At 41.2% G+C, this 16,507-nt stretch overlaps 5 protein-coding genes across 5 annotated transcripts; all 5 read right to left on the bottom strand.

Moving 5' to 3' along the window:
• Positions 1 to 339: 339 nt before the first annotated feature.
• On the bottom strand, positions 340 to 2,751 carry LOC115804922 (protocadherin alpha-7-like). The gene has a single exon (XM_030765410.1). The coding sequence runs from the start codon at positions 2,749 to 2,751 to the stop codon at positions 340 to 342; it is 2,412 nt and encodes an 803-aa protein (XP_030621270.1).
• A 1,258-nt stretch (positions 2,752 to 4,009) lies between these two features.
• Positions 4,010 to 6,439, bottom strand: LOC115804921 (protocadherin alpha-7-like). Its single transcript, XM_030765409.1, has one exon. It carries the CDS (start codon positions 6,437 to 6,439, stop codon positions 4,010 to 4,012), a length of 2,430 nt encoding a protein of 809 aa, XP_030621269.1.
• Positions 6,440 to 6,554: 115 nt separating this feature from the next.
• Positions 6,555 to 9,560, bottom strand: LOC115804920 (protocadherin alpha-3-like). Its single transcript, XM_030765408.1, has 2 exons — positions 7,188 to 9,560; positions 6,555 to 6,605 (listed from the first exon to the last, which is right to left on the bottom strand). The coding sequence occupies exons 1-2, from the start codon at positions 9,546 to 9,548 to the stop codon at positions 6,555 to 6,557; spliced, it is 2,412 nt and encodes an 803-aa protein (XP_030621268.1). The 5' UTR covers positions 9,549 to 9,560.
• A 752-nt stretch (positions 9,561 to 10,312) lies between these two features.
• On the bottom strand, positions 10,313 to 12,724 carry LOC115804918 (protocadherin alpha-7-like). Its single transcript, XM_030765407.1, has one exon. The coding sequence runs from the start codon at positions 12,722 to 12,724 to the stop codon at positions 10,313 to 10,315; it is 2,412 nt and encodes an 803-aa protein (XP_030621267.1).
• Positions 12,725 to 13,981: 1,257 nt separating this feature from the next.
• Positions 13,982 to 16,387, bottom strand: LOC115804917 (protocadherin alpha-2-like). The gene has a single exon (XM_030765405.1). The coding sequence runs from the start codon at positions 16,385 to 16,387 to the stop codon at positions 13,982 to 13,984; it is 2,406 nt and encodes an 801-aa protein (XP_030621265.1).
• Positions 16,388 to 16,507: the final 120 nt, after the last annotated feature.

Genomic DNA, 16,507 nt, shown 5'->3' with positions numbered 1-16,507 from the left:
AAACCTAATGTAACACTGACACCAGGCGGATTCCTGCGTCACATAACGCTGACACTTTGCGTCGCATATATTTTAAAGGTTACAAAGTTTTGAGGACCGAATAATCATGAGGAAAGCAAATTCTCCCAGCTCCGAAACCGTGAACAGCTCATACTAATTCTACCAGATATCCCTTCATAATTTCAGAATATGGCAATACTACTTACAGTTGTGCGTGACAACACAGTTCTTTGAATCTACAATTGTAAAATTAAGCTAATGTAATGCACACCATATTAATTAATGAATCATGCTGTTATGCTGTAAGGTCTGAGATGTTGATTAATGAAGCATAACCATTTATTCATAAGATTTCTGTGAAAGGAAAGGAGAAATGTAGTCACATCTTACCTCTCCAGAATCCCAGCTCCTTTTGTTTGGAACAACTAGAGTATTCCCATTGCTGCCTGGTACTATAGTGGAACCGATACTCATTCTGGGCCCAACTAACATATAACGTTTGTCTCCCGATCTGTACTGGATGCTGTGACACAGTGTCCCGTCGTAATTTGTATCTTGTAAGTACTTGGAGGAATAGTCTGTAGATTTGGAACACTGCATTACGATCAAGACGATGATACTGATCAGAAAAAGCACTGAAACTGAGCCCAAGGTAATCATCAAATAAAATGTCAGGCTGTTTTCCTCCTCGTTTTTTACCACGTGTTTAACATCAGAAGCCGCAAAAGCCTCTTTTGGCTCCACAGCCTTGATAATCACAGTCACTGTTGCTGAAAGTGAAATGTTCCCGTTGTCTTTAACCAGTATGATTAGTTTATGCTCTGCTTCGTCAGTTTCGGTGAATGAGCGAAGGGTTCTTATCTGTCCTGTATAGCGGTCCAGACCAAAGAGACTGTGGTCAGTAACTTCCTGCAGTGAGAATAACAACCAGCCGTTGTATCCTATATCAGCGTCATATGCTCTGACTTTAGTCACCAAATGGCCTGCGTTCACATTTCGGGGAATCTCCTCCACACCTTCAGCAGAGCCATTGGTGTTGATTGGAGACAAGATGACTGGAGCATTGTCATTCTCATCCAGAATAAACACTTTCACAGTTACATTACTGCTTAGAGGTGGAACACCACCATCTGTGGCGACCACATGGAACTGAAAATTTTTAACTTTCTCAAAATCAAAGCTCTTTAGTGCACGAACATTTCCGTTCTCAGAGTTTATATTGAGGAAAGATGTCATGTCATTTTGTGTCCCGTCTCCTCTAACAACATGGTATGAAACCACAGCATTTTCATTTATGTCCTTGTCAGAAGCGCTAACTGAGAATATTAATGCACCAGGCGGATTATTTTCAACAAGGTAAAACTCAAGTGGATTTTCAGTGAATTCTGGACTGTTATCATTAATGTCTGACACCTGCACGTTCAGTGTTTTAAATGTGGACAGAGGAGGCTGACCCAAGTCTGTGGCTGTTATTGTGATGTCATAGTTTGACTGGAGTTCTCGGTCCAGTTGACCTTTAACTACTAGTGAATACATATTATCATGGAAAGATGATTTTAACTCAAATGGCACACCGTCTGTTAGGCTACACAAGACTTTTCCGTTATCACCAGAGTCCTTATCTGATATACTAATTAGAGAAATTACTGCACCCGGCTTTGAGTCCTCAGAGACAACATTAGTAAGAGATGTAACTTCGATTTCTGGTTTATTATCATTTACATCTCTAATCTTGATGATTACTCTACTCTCACCGGTCAGTGGAGGCTGTCCTTTGTCTGAGGCCTGCACATCTAGTTTGTAGACCTCTGTGTCCTCGAAGTCTACAGGCGCCCTGACTGTAATTTCGCCTGTGATACCATCCAGCTGAAATACGTCGTATACCTTAAGTTTTAAAGTTTTGCCTAGAGTGTATTCTATATTACTATTAGTGCCTTCGTCTGCATCCGTAGCACTTACTTTAATGACCACTGTGCCGACTGGAACATTCTCTTGTAAAGTGACTGTATATGTGTCTTGACTGAAAACTGGACGGTTATCGTTTGAATCGAGCACAACAATGCTCACATTGAGGGTGCCTGATCTTGACGGATTTCCGCCATCTGTAGCTGTTAAAATTAGATTATGCTTAGCTTTAAATTCACGGTCTAGCAGTTTCTTCAAAACTAAAAAAGGTATTTTGTCCTCGTCGCTGTCTCGAGTCTCGATTTCAAAATAATCATTCTGACTTAATTTATACAAGCGCACAGAATTCTGTGACGAGTCCGGGTCGCGTGCAGCATGCATTTGAAAGGCCGTTCCAACAGAAGTATGTTCAGCTATCTCAAAATGCTGATACCCCTCAGAAAAACTCGGCGTGTTGTCATTTACGTCCGTTATGTCTACTGAAATGTGATGGATTTCTAATGGATTTTCTACAGCAAGTTTTAAGTTAATCATACAGGCGGCATTCCCGTCACACAGCTCCTCTCTGTCAATTCTCTTACGAACATACAAGAACCCAGTAGTCTGATTTACCTCGAAAAGAGCGTCCTTGGTTCCAGAGACTATACGGAACCGTCTTTCCATCAAAGTACCCACATCAAGCCCCAGATCCTTCGCAATATTTCCCACAAGGAATCCGTCTTTCACTTCTTCCGGAACAGAGTACTTTATCTGAGCTGAAACGTGTTCCCCAAAACACAGCAGCAAAGAGAAACGCAAAGTAATCCACCAATATTTCCATCGTCCTCTTTGTTCTCCGCTCCCCATTGCGAAAAGCTATATCTCCATATAAATATTTTCAATATAATAATGTTATGATTAATAGTACAACCTACATCCCCTTACAACATATATTATAATTGTACAAAGCCTTATTCTGTACGCTTTAGGTACAAATCCATGCACACATCTGGGTGCCGTGTTGCTAACACCGTCCTCCCTGGTATTGAATAGCCTAACAAAGATGTTCTGTATGCAGTGCAAGGGGCAGGGTTTAAACCCTCGACCATTTCCTTGTGTTACACTGACACCCTCTGTTCCGTGTAGTAATTTTGTCGATTTAGGTACAGTATAGCAAGCACACAAGTACCAAAGTACAGAGTACAGATTTTCAACAAAGTTAACAATTCTGCCCAGTTTCGGCTCACGACTAGCTTTTTTTGTTCCAGTCGCTTCCTAAGTAATTCAGCAAAAATCAGGTGGTAAGAGGTTTAAGGCATAGGCAAGGGAATTGGCATAGTACTGGATTACTGTAGGTTTAAAAACAAAGCATAACGGTTGACTGTGGTGTGGCCCTTTGCAAGGTTTCTCCAGAGGTGTGTCGGTTATACGTTGCATTGTGTAACAATGTCAAAATACTCAGATTTAATACAGTGTAGTAATGTGCAACGAATGCAGTACTCTGATGTTACAGTGTGAGACTGTATTCTCCCATAACCACTTGATATGAGGTAAGACAACAAAAACTATACCTAAATGGTACACACTGGAGTAGCCAGCAGTGTGTTTTTTTTAAAACATATTAAAAAATATCAAGCCACTGGATCCACAGTATTAAAGTATTCTAAATAATATATAAAGTGTGCACAGAAAGGCCCCTTATCTTAGCCTTTGCTTCACACAGTTGATCCTCACAACAATCATTGCAAATGAAAATGAAATCGTATATACTTTCCCTTTGCTGTCATACCTACACTGGTCGCTGGTGTGAAATAAAACTGTACCACAAGCTTTTCAAAGGCACATGGTTTTATTTCTTATCTGTTTCCATGAGCTACACTGACACGTTTAACATAAAGCGTTGATTTGTCACATAAAGTCTTAAAAAGAGGCATCTGGATGAGTTTCTACAACTTTGTAATTTTTAAAGAAACCCAGGGAAGCCCTCAGCCCACGTTGTCTGTTAAATTGCTAAACATGATGGAGGATGCATTATGGTACGGGCAGCCATCTCCTATATATACATATATAAATATATAGGATGTATAGTGTGTATGTGCGTGTGTGTATTCAGTGACGTAAAGGGTTAGGCACAGCTTATATTGAAAAAGAACTGCAATATATGTTTATTAAGTGTTATGATAGCGTCGATCCTTACCTCCTCACAACTTCCTCCCCCACGATTTAGCACGAGAGTGTTCCCTTTGCTGCTCAGATCTAAAGCAGATCCGACACTCATCCTCGGCCCTACTAACATGTATCGTTTGTCTCCAGATCTGTACTGAATGCTGTGACACAGGGTCCCGTCAAAATTTGTATCTTGCAAATACTTAGATGAATTTTCTGAAGTTTTGGAGAATTGCATTGAAATCAGAACGATTACACTAACCAGAAATAATGCTGAAACTGACCCCAATGTGATTATCAAATAAAATGTTAGGCTATTCTCCTCGTGGTTTTGTTCCATGCTTTTAATATCGGAAGCTGCAAAAGCTTCTTTGGGCTCCACGACCTTGATAATCACAGTAGCTGTGGCTGAGAGTGAAACGTTCCCATTGTCTTTGACCACTATGACCAGTTTATGCTCAGCCTCATCTGTTTCGGTGAATGAGCGCAGGGTCCTTATCTGTCCTGTATAGCGGTCCAGACCAAAGAGAGTGTGGTCAGTAATTTCCTGCAGTGAGAATAACAACCATCCGTTGTATCCAATATCAGCGTCGTATGCTCTGACTTTGGTCACCAAATGGCCTGCGTTCACATTACGGGGAATCTCTTCCACAGCTTCAGTTGAACCGTTAGTACTAACTGGAGATAATATCACTGGAGCGTTGTCGTTCTCATCCAAAATAAATACGTTTACGGTTACATTACCGTTAAGAGATGGAGTACCAGAGTCTGTCGCAACTACTTGAAAGTTGAAAGTCTTGATGGTTTCGAAGTCAAAGCTTTTTAAGGCGTAAATATTTCCGTTCTCGGGATTAATGTTAATGAAAGATGTCATGTCATTTTTTGTCTGATCCCCTCTTATGATTTGGTATGAGATTATGGCGTTTTCGTTCAAGTCTTTGTCAGAAGCACTCACAGAAAATATTGACGCTCCCGGTGCATTGTTTTCGATCATATACAGTTCAAGAGGACTATGCAAAAAAACTGGCATATTGTCATTAACATCTGCCACGTGCACGGTCAGTGTTTTAAAGGTCGACAGAGGAGGCTGGCCTAAGTCTGTAGCTGTTATTGTAATGTCACAATGGGACATCAGTTCTCTGTCTAATTGTCCCTTTGTTACGAGAGAATACATGTTTTCTTGAAATGATGGCTTCAGCTCAAATGGGACATTTTTTGAAATGCTCGCCAGTATTTTACCGTTAATGTCCGAGTCTTTATCTGTTATACTAATTAACGAAATAACAGTTCCAGGTTTAGAATCTTCAGGTATCAGTTTCGAGAACGAAATCATTTCTATATCTGGGGCGTTATCGTTTATATCTGTTACCTTAATGATAACCACAGATTCAGCGGTTAAAGGAGGCTGACCTTCATCTGAAGCCTGAACATCTAGCTTGAAAACCTCAGTTTCCTCAAAGTCTATTTTACCTTTAACAATAATGTCTCCTGTTGCACTGTCCAAATGAAAGATATCAAGCACTTTACGCTCAAGATTCCTTCCAAGTGAGTACACAACGGCACCATTCGATCCCTCATCTAAGTCGGTTGCATTAAGTTGAGTAACGAGTGTACCAATTGGGACATTTTCCTGTAGCCTTAGTGTGTAGGTCTCCTGGCTGAATACAGGACGATTGTCATTGGTATCAAGAACAGTCACTGTGACGTTCAGGGTGCCAGATCTTGGTGGATTTCCACCGTCGATAGCAGTTAACAGTAATCTGTGTTCTGCTTTGTTTTCCCGGTCAAGTGGTTTCTTCAGTATTAAAAAAGGAATTTTTTCCTCCTCTCTGTCTCTGACCTCAACATCAAAATGGTCATTCTGACTCAGTTTGTACAATCGAACATTATTAATGCTTGTGTCAGCGTCGCGGGCTGACTGCATTTGGAAGCGCGTCCCTGTCGGTGTGTGTTCCGCTATTTCAAAATGCTGCCCCCTCTCAGAGAAAGTGGGAGAATTATCATTAACATCCGTCACTTCTACTCCAACGTAATGAATCTCCAGCGGATTTTCTACCACAATTTTCAAGTTGATCAAACAGACACCATTGCCATCACAGAGCTGCTCTCTGTCGATTTTCTTATGAACATATAAGACGCCATTATTCTGGTTTACCTGGAATAGAATGTCTTTGGATCCTGAAACGATGCGGAACTTTCGCTGTGCTAGACTACTGACATCAAGACCCAAATCCTTTGCAACATTTCCTACCATGGATCCCTCTTTCACCTCCTCTGACACAGAATACCTTATTTGAGCCGACACCTGCATCACGAAGCACAGCAGCAAAGAAAAGCTCAGAGCAATCCAACAGTATTCCCAAATGCGCCTTTGTCTTCTGTATGCCATTCCGAATACAGCCATCCTGTTAAATCGTCTGCTCATACAACTAGCCTCACAATAAACAGAGCGTTCTATGATTTCTAAATTCGAGGTGGATCATGCCTAAGTACAAATAAATCCTTCAGTTCAAGTCATCGTTTCCTACCGACGTCGTCCTCTTATCCGCACTGCTCTGCTTGTGGGAAGAGAAAAAACACTGTCCACGCGTGTGCAAGGGGTAGGGTCTCATCCCAACATTTCCCTGTGTAACACTGACACCATCTGGCCCTCGTCGGATTGCCCAGTACACACTGCTGATTATTGCACTACATTTACGAAAATAATTTCAAATGCATCCTACATTAAAAAGCGTTCATATCGTGCAGAAATAGAAACCTGTGGCATTCTGGGTAAATTAACCAACTTCCCTAACACCCCCCCCCCCCCACACACACACACACACACATGCAGTTCGTAGAACAACTCACTTATTGTTTCTACACTCTGCATCACACAGAACGGCCAACTTATAAAAGGACGCGTATGCTTTAAGACGGCACCACGGACAGCTCCATTATTGTCTTGCCATTCAGTCAGCTTACTGAACATCAGGTGAAAGTGAAAATCGCTTCCCATCTAATGTGCCTATTACGAGGGGAAACTACTACCAACATATCTACATCGCTAAATAATACACACACAATTGTGAATGTCAGTTTAAAACTTAAAGGACAAAAATGTTGTGAATGTTTTGCAAGATTTGGAAAGCTCTCACCTCTCCGGAGTCTCTTGTCCTGCGATCTGGTACCATCAGGGTATTCCCATTGCTGCCTGGGCCTAAAGTAGAACCGATACTCATTCTGGGCCCAACTAACATATAACGTTTGTCTCCCGATCTGTACTGGATGCTGTGACACAGTGTCCCGTCGTAATTTGTATCTTGTAAGTACTTGGAGGAATAGTCTGTAGGTTTGGAGCACTGCATTACAATCAGCGTGATGACACTAACGAGAAAGAGCGCTGAAACTGAGCCCAAGGTGATGATCAAATGAAATGTGATGTTGTGTTCCTCCTCGTCTTTTACTACGCTTTTGACATCAGAAGCCGCAAAAGCCTCTTTAGGCTCCACAGCCTTGATAACCAAAGTCACTGTTGCTGAAAGTGAAACGTTCCCATTGTCTTTGACAAGTATGATCACTTTATGCTCAGCCTCATCTGTTTCTGTGAATGGACGAAGGGTCCTTAACTGTCCTGTGTAACGGTCCAAACCAAATAGACTGTGGTCAGTAATTTCCTGCAGTGAAAATAACAACCAGCCGTTGTATCCAATATCAGCGTCATACGCTCTGAACTTAGTCACCAAATGGCCTGCGTTCACATTTCGGGGAATCTCCTCCACTGTTTCAGCAGAACCGTTAACGCTGACTGGGGACAAGATCACCGGGGCATTGTCGTTCTCATCCAGAATAAACACTTTTAGTGTTAGATTGCTGCTCAGCGATGGAATACCAGAGTCTGTAGCAACTACTTGGAAGCTGAAAGTCTTAATACTTTCGAAGTCGAAGCTTTTTAAAGCATATATTTGTCCATTTTCGGAATTAATATTGAGGAAAGATGTCATATCATTTTCTGTTCCGTCCCCTCTAATAATATGATAAGTGATCACAGCATTCTCGTCCAAGTCTTTGTCAGAGGCGCTGACAGAAAACACAGAACCACCTGCGGAGTTGTTTTCAACTAAATAAAGCTCAAGTGGATTTTGAGAAAACTCTGGGCTGTTGTCATTAACATCTGACAACATTACACTCAGTTTTTTAGAAGTGGTCAGAGGAGGCTGGCCCAAGTCGGTGGCTGTTATTGTGATGTCATAATGAGCCACAAGTTCTCTGTCTAAGGGCTCTTTGGTGACGAGAGAATACATGTTTTCTTTAAAAGAAGGTTTTAGTTCAAAAGGTGCGTTGTCCGAAATACTACATAAAACTTTACCATTTACACCAGAGTCTTTATCAGTCAGACTAATTAGAGAAATAACGGTTCCTGGCTTTGAATTCTCAGGAACGACATCAGACAGTGAAGTAACATCTATCTCTGGTTTATTGTCATTGATGTCAACCACTTTTATGACCACTCTGCAAGTTGTAGTTTTTGGAGGAGTCCCTTTATCAGACGCTGTCACTGCTGCTCTATAAATGTCAGTGATTTCAAAATCTACCTTACCGTTGACCCTGATTTCTCCCTTGATTTTATCAAGATTAAATGTATCGTACACTTGTCTTTCAAGGTTTTTGGCGAAGGCATATATCACATCGCCGTTTTGTCCTTCATCCAAATCAGTTGCATTAACTGTAAGGACAAGGGTTCCTTCCGGAGCATTTTCGTCAATAGAAACAGAATAAAGTTCTTGGCTGAATTGTGGTCTGTTGTCATTGTCATCTAGAACCGATATGCTGATGTTGATGCTCCCCGATCTTGGCGGATTTCCTCCGTCGATGGCAGTTAAAGTTAAAATATGTGTATTGTGACGTTCTCTATCTAAAGCTTTACGCAATTTTAAAACTGGGATTTTCTTTTCCCCTCCGTTGTCTCTTAGTTCAAGATCAAAATATTCCGTTTGGCTTAACTTGTAAGAGCGAACTGAATTCATGCCATAGTCAGGATCACGTGCAGGCTGAAGCTGAAACGCCTCTCCGGGTATAGTCGATTCAGCAATCTCAAAGATCAGCTCTTTATCCATAAAACTGGGATAATGATCGTTAATATCTAAAATTTCAATATCTATGTAATGTATTTCCAACGGGTTTTCAACAACGATTTTTAAGTTAACTAAACACGCACTGTTTCCGTCACACAGGTCCTCTCTATCGATTTTCTTATTCACATACAAAACGCCATTGCCCTGGTTTACCTGAAACAGAGCGTCCTTGGAGCCAGAAACGATACGAAACCGTCTCTCTGCCAAAGTACTGACATCAAGTCCCAGATCCTTAGCAATATTTCCCACAACGGACCCCTCTTTCACCTCCTCAGGAACAGAATACCTTATCTGGGCCGAAACCTGCTCCTCGCAGCACAGCAACAAAGAGATAAGCAGAGCAATCCAGCAGTACTGCCTTGTACGCCTTCGTCTGCCTTCCATCGTATAAAATTGCTTCACGAACGATTTCTATGCCATGAAAATACAAAGCCCTCACGTCAAATTCTAATATGTGCGTTTACACAGCCACCACATAATCAGTGCCTAAATTCGAATAAAAACGTTGATGTTAATAGAAATGTAGTATAACATCACTCCTCGGTTGCATTGCTCAAACAGCTCTGACGGTTACGTACTATAAAACAGCTATGGCTGAATCAAAACTAGGGGCAGGGCCCTAGCATCTAAACAATTTCCCAGTGTAACACTGACACCATGTGGTCTTTCGGCCACTCAGGAGTTTTTGAATTAACAAAAGCAGCATGAGATGAATATGAGTTTTATAACACTTTACAAATGCTCTCAACAGCGACTATCAGAAATGTTTAATATTGCTGCTCATACACACTCGTTCACGTGTTCACAAATGGCGTCCTAATTTGATTAATATTATTGGCTTATAAATGAGACTTTATTAGAAGCGACACTTTTAAATAGAAATAAGGAATTTATGGCAAAATAAATAAATAAATAAACACAAACAGCATCTCCATTAGAGAATCTTCCAGTGGATGTTACTGAGAAACCAGTGCATATGCTTCAACTACAGTTGGGTCTGCACAAAATTAGAAAAAACAAAGCCACAAGAAAAGCGTGAGAGAAGCTCAAGCTCTCAAACAAACACATGAAAACAAAACTATGGGCTATTTTTTGCAGTGTAAGATTTCCAGTTCTAAATACCAAAATGTCAAAGTGGAATTTACGCTTTATTTTGGATATTTGCAACAAAACTTACTTAGAATAAAACCACCACTTACCTCTCCAGAACCCCTCCTCCTAGTACCTGGTATTACTAGTGTGTTTCCATTGCTGGCCGAACCTGTAGCAGAACCGATACTCATTCTGGGCCCAACTAACATATATCGTTTTTCTCCGGATCTGTACTGGATGCTATGACACAATGTTCCATCGTAATTGGCATCTTGTAAATACTTGGAGGAATAGTCTGTAGGTTTGGAACATTGTATTACAATCAATACGATGATACTGATGAACAAAAGCGCTGAAACCGAGCCCAATGTAATGATTAAATAAAATGTCAGGTTGTTTTCCTCATCTTCTTTCATCATGCTTTTAACATCGGAAGCCGCGAAAGCCTCTTTCGGCTCCACAGCATTGATAATCACAGTCGCTGTGGCTGAAAGAGACACATTGCCATTATCCTTCACTACTATGACGAGTTTCTGCGCAGAGTCGTCTGTTTCAGTGAATGAGCGAAGGGTCCTTATCTGCCCTGTGTAGCGGTCCAGACCAAACAGACTGTGGTCAGTAATTTCCTGCAGTGAAAATAACAACCAGCCGTTGTATCCTACATCGGCGTCATATGCTCTCACTTTAGTCACCAAATGGCCTGCGTTCACATTTCGAGGAATCTCCTCCACACCTTCAGCAGAGCCGTTGGTGTTGATTGGAGACAAGATGACTGGAGCATTGTCATTCTCATCCAAAATAAACACGTTTACAGTTACACTACTGCTAAGAGGTGGACTGCCAGAGTCTGTAGCAACTACTTGAAAGTTGAAAGTCTTGATAGTTTCGAAGTCAAAACTCTTTAATGCATTAACATTTCCGTTTTCAGAGTTGATATTAAGGAAAGATGTCATGTCATTCATGGACCCGTCACCTCTAATAATGTGATATGAGATCACAGCGTTTTCATTCACGTCTTTGTCAGACGCGCTCACAGAGTATATAGACGCACCTGGTGTATTATTTTCTGCTAAGTATAGTTCGAGAGGTTTCTGTGAAAATTCCGGACTGTTATCATTAACATCCGAGACCTGCACGCTTAGAGTTTTAATGACCGACAGAGAAGGATGGCCTAGATCTGTAGCTATGATTGTGATGTCATAATGAGAAATAGATTCTCTGTCTAATTGTCCCTTTGTTACGAGAGAATATGTATTTTCTTGAAATGATGGTTTCAGCTCAAATGGGACATTGTCTGAAATAATTACCGATGTTTTACCATTAACACCTGAGTCTTTATCTGTGATGCTAATTAATGAAATAACGGTCCCAGGTTTAGAATCTTCTGGTATCACATTCGAGAGTGACGTGATGTCAACGTCTGGAGCGTTGTCGTTTATATCTACGATTTTAATAATTACTACAGATTCAACGGTCAAAGGAGGTTGGCCCTTATCTGAAGCCTGAACGTCTAGTTTGAAAACCTCAGTTTCCTCAAAGTCTATTTTACCTTTAACAATAATGTCTCCTGTTGCACTGTCCAAATGAAAGATATCAAGCACTTTACGCTCAAGATTCCTTCCAAGTGAGTACACAACGGCACCATTCGATCCCTCATCTAAGTCGGTTGCATTAAGTTGAGTAACGAGTGTACCAATTGGGACATTTTCCTGTAGCCTTACTGTGTAGGTCTCTTGACTGAATACGGGACGATTGTCATTTATATCGAGAACAGTCACTGTGACGTTCAGGGTGCCAGATCTTGGTGGATTTCCACCGTCGATAGCAGTTAACAGTAATCTGTGTTCTGCTCTGCTTTCCCGGTCAAGTGGTTTCTTCAGTATTAAAAAAGGAATTTTTTCCTCCTCTCTGTCTCTGACCTCAACATCAAAATGGTCATTCTGACTCAGCTTGTACAATCGAACATTATTAATGCTTGTGTCAGCGTCGCGGGCTGACTGCATTTGGAAGCGCGTCCCTGTCGGTGTGTGTTCCGCTATTTCAAAATGCTGCTCCCTCTCAGAGAAAGTGGGAGAATTATCATTAACATCCGCCACTTCTACTCCAACGTAATGAATCTCCAGCGGATTTTCTACCACAATTTTCAAGTTGATCAAACAGACGCCATTGCCATCACAGAGCTGCTCTCTGTCGATTTTCTTATGAACATATAAGACGCCATTATTCTGGTTTACCTGGAATAGAATGTCTTTGGATCCTGAAACGATGCGGAACTTTCGCTGTACTAGACTACTGACATCCAGTCCCAAATCCTTTGCAACATTTCCGACGACGGATCCCTCTTTCACCTCCTCCGGTACCGAATACTTTAGCTGAGCCGAAACCTGTTTCCCAAAGTAGAAAAGCAAACAGAAACGCAGCACAATCCACCAATGCTCCCATCTGCGCCTTTGTGCCCCGTCCTGCATCGCGAAAAATGTAGTCCAAACGCTTCGAGGATCCACAAAATCAACCAACTTAGCTAACAACAAGGAAACGATTCTCTGTGTTCTGAATTTGAATTATTTTATGGACCAGACAGCAAATTCGTCATTTTAAGCTCTTTATTACTGTCAGCGTTGTCATCCTCGCTGCACTGTTCTCTGCTTGTGAGGAACAAAACATCCTTGTCTGTGCTTGTGCAATGGGGCACGGTCGACTGTCTAAAGTGCTTACTGGTATACCACTGACACCACCCGGTATACAACAGATTGCAATATGATTACCGTTGTTTAACTGGGCCATACTTCTCAGTGTAACAGGAGATTTTTAATTAACTAAATATCCATACGAAGTTGCTGTATAACGTGAAGCATCTCGATCAAATGAACCTAGTTTAAACGGTCTATAAAATGACAGATAATTACATGATGTATACCACCGATCTGGGAACAGGTGTTTTAAGCATTCTTCTTTTAAGTTTTCTTCCACGCTGTGAAAAAGTGTGAAACTAGGAAAACTAGAGGTTGTTCTGAATCAGCACCATGGACAGCACTTACATACTCTTAAGATTCAGTCTATAAGTGGTAGCATGGCCGTTCAGTGAAGACACTATTTGTAAAATATGCAGAAACGTGGGGGAAGTAGAAAGAAATGTGTATGCGTACTGCAAATATTTGTGAATAAAAACAATTGTATTTCTTGGAGATGGAAGTGGGAAATATTTCAAAAACAGTAAGCCCACCTTTTCTGATGTAGCTACGGTCTCATAAGACCATCTCAACAATCGCCGCTCTGGATTGCTGGATCGATGTGAAACCTTTGCTCCTTGACCGAAAGAAAATCAGAAATTCATGTCCTGACCTTTAAAACGGTCGTATTGTTTTCGTACCACGTCCAACGAGAACGACTGACATCAACAGCAACGGGAGTGCGCATTGCAGATAACAGGTCTGAGGAAAATGGTTTTGCACTGACAAGGGTCTATTTTTAACCTGACAAATCCAGGTTAAATATAAAAAGATTATTTTGAATGTCACCAGCGTAGCCGTAATGGTAAACTGATACCGTCATGTGCGTTTTAGATTTTTACAGGAAATGAGTGTTTTGTTGAAAATGCAAAATCTAATGTTCTGTGTCATTGAAAACCTTGTAAAATCTTTGCTGGAAAACCTACACAAAATCCTATGTAAGGATTATCATCAAACTAGGGATGTAGTAGGGTGGACTGCCTCTTTAAGCCGTAATTAATCATAATTAATCATATTTCGTGAGATTTCAGAAGGTCCTACCTCTCCAGAATCTCTTCTCCGATGATCTGGAACCACTAGAGTATTCCCATTACTGCCTGGAACTGTAGTAGAACCAATGCTCATTCTGGGCCCAACTAACATGTATCGTTTTTCTCCGGATCTGTACTGGATGCTGTGACAAAGTGTTCCGTCGTAATTGGCATCTTGCAAATACTTGCAGGAATAGTCTGTAGGTTTCGAGCATTGTATTACAATCAATACGATGATACTGATGACAAAGAGCACTGAAACCAAGCCCAGTGTAATGATTAAATAAAATGTCGCGTTGTTTTCCTCATCGTCTTTCACTGTGTTTTTAACATTAGAAGCTGCAAAAGCCTCTTTAGGCTCCACAGCCTTTATAATCACAGTAGCTGTCGCTGAAAGTGAAACGTTCCCGTTGTCTTTGACCAGTATGATCAGTTTATGCTCAGCCTCGTCTGTTTCAGTAAATGAGCGAAGGGTCCTTATCTGTCCTGTGTAGCGGTCCAAACCAAATAGGCTGTGGTCAGTAATTTCCTGCAGTGAAAATAACAACCAGCCGTTGTATCCTACATCGGCGTCATATGCTCTCACTTTAGTCACCAAATGGCCTGCGTTCACATTTCGAGGAATCTCCTGCACGCCTTCAGCAGAGCCGTTAGTGCTGACAGGGGACAAGATCACTGGAGCGTTATCGTTTTCATCAAGAATAAATACATTTACTGTCACGTTGCTGCTAAGTGGCGGACTTCCAGAGTCTGTGGCTACTACTGTGAACTGAAAGGTTTTCAACTGTTCAAAATCAAAACTCTTCAACGCACGAATACTACCGGTTTCGGGGTTTATATTAAGCATAGAAGCGAAGTCATTCCGGGTTCGGTCGCCTGTAATAATCTGGTATGAAATTATGGCATTTTCACTCAAGTCTTTATCAGTTGCGTTCACAGAGAATATAGACGCCCCTGGTGAATTATTTTCGAATACGTACAGATTAAGCGGATTCTGGGGAAACTGGGGGCTGTTATCATTAACATCTAGTAACTGGACGCTCAGTGTTTTAAAATTAGACAAAGGAGGCTGACCCAAATCTATAGCTGTTATTGTGATGTCATAGTTGGACACACGCTCTCTGTCTAAGCGTTCTTTGATCACAAGAGAGTACATATTATCTTTAATTGAAGGTTTCAGTTCAAATGGCACATTATCTGAAAGCGTGCATCGCACTTTTCCGTTCAAACTGGAATCTTTGTCTGTAACACTTATCAGAGAGATTGCCGTACCTGGATTTGCATTTTCAGAAACCATGTTAGAAAGTGATGTAATTTCTATATCTGGTGTATTGTCATTGACGTCCTGAACAGTAATAACCAACCCTGATTCTGTTGTTAGTGGCGGCTGGCCTTTGTCTGATGCCTGCACATCTAGTTTAAAAATTTCTGTTTCCTCATAGTCCACTTTCCCTTTAACTCGTATTTCACCTGTTAAATGGTCAATCTCAAAAAGTTCATACACTTTGCGATCTAAGTTTCTGCTTAGAGAAAATTCAAGCTCCCCATTACTCCCTTCGTCTGCATCTGTTGCGTTTACTTTAATTACTATGGTGCCGACTGGAACATTTTCCTGCACAACTGCAGAATACATTTCTTGACTAAACACAGGACGGTTATCATTTATATCAAGAACACTCACGGTAATATTAAGAGTTCCTGATTTCGGAGGATTTCCGCCATCTATTGCGGTCAATGTCAGCCTGTGGCTACTGTGTTTTTCTCTATCCAAAGATTTCTTCAAAACTAGGAAAGGTATTTTTTCATCATGTCTCTCTCGAACATCTATGTCAAATTGTTCATTCTGGTTTAGCTTGTAATGGCGCACAGAATTAACTGTGACATCCGCGTCTCGAGCTGCCTGGATCTGAAAGCGTGTGCCCAAAGCAGTATGCTCAGCTATCTCAAATCGCTGTTCTTTCTCAGGAAATGTGGGAGTGTTGTCATTTACATCAGTTATTTCTACTTCTACATACTGAATCTCTAGTGGATTTTCAACAATAATTTTCAAGTTTACTGAACAAACACCATTGCCATCGCACAGATCCTCTCTGTCGATTTTGTTTTGCACATACAAAACGCCGGTGTCCTGATTTACCTGAAAAAGGGCGTCCTTAGATTCAGAAACTATACGAAAACGCCTCTCCACCAAAGTACGAACATCAAAACCCAAATCCTTAGCAATATTTCCCAAAACGGATCCCTCTGCCACCTCCTCTGGAATAGAGTATCTTATCTGAGCTAAAACCTGCTCCCCAAAGCACATCAGAAAAGACAAGCACAGCGCAATCCACCAGTATTCCCATTTGCTCCTTTGTCCTCCTTCTCCCATCGTGAACAGTGTGTCATTCAGTGGTTATAGGAGGATCCAAAATTTAATATATCTCCCAGTATTTGCAATGAGGGTGCAAATGAGAGTGCGACGTTGATATCACCATCACTATTTGAAAAG

Source organism: Chanos chanos, chromosome 2 (genome assembly GCF_902362185.1).
Source record: "Chanos chanos chromosome 2, fChaCha1.1, whole genome shotgun sequence".
Taxonomy (NCBI): domain Eukaryota; kingdom Metazoa; phylum Chordata; class Actinopteri; order Gonorynchiformes; family Chanidae; genus Chanos; species Chanos chanos.
Note: the sequence above shows the minus strand (reverse complement) of the source record. Positions and strands in the feature narration are given on the sequence as shown.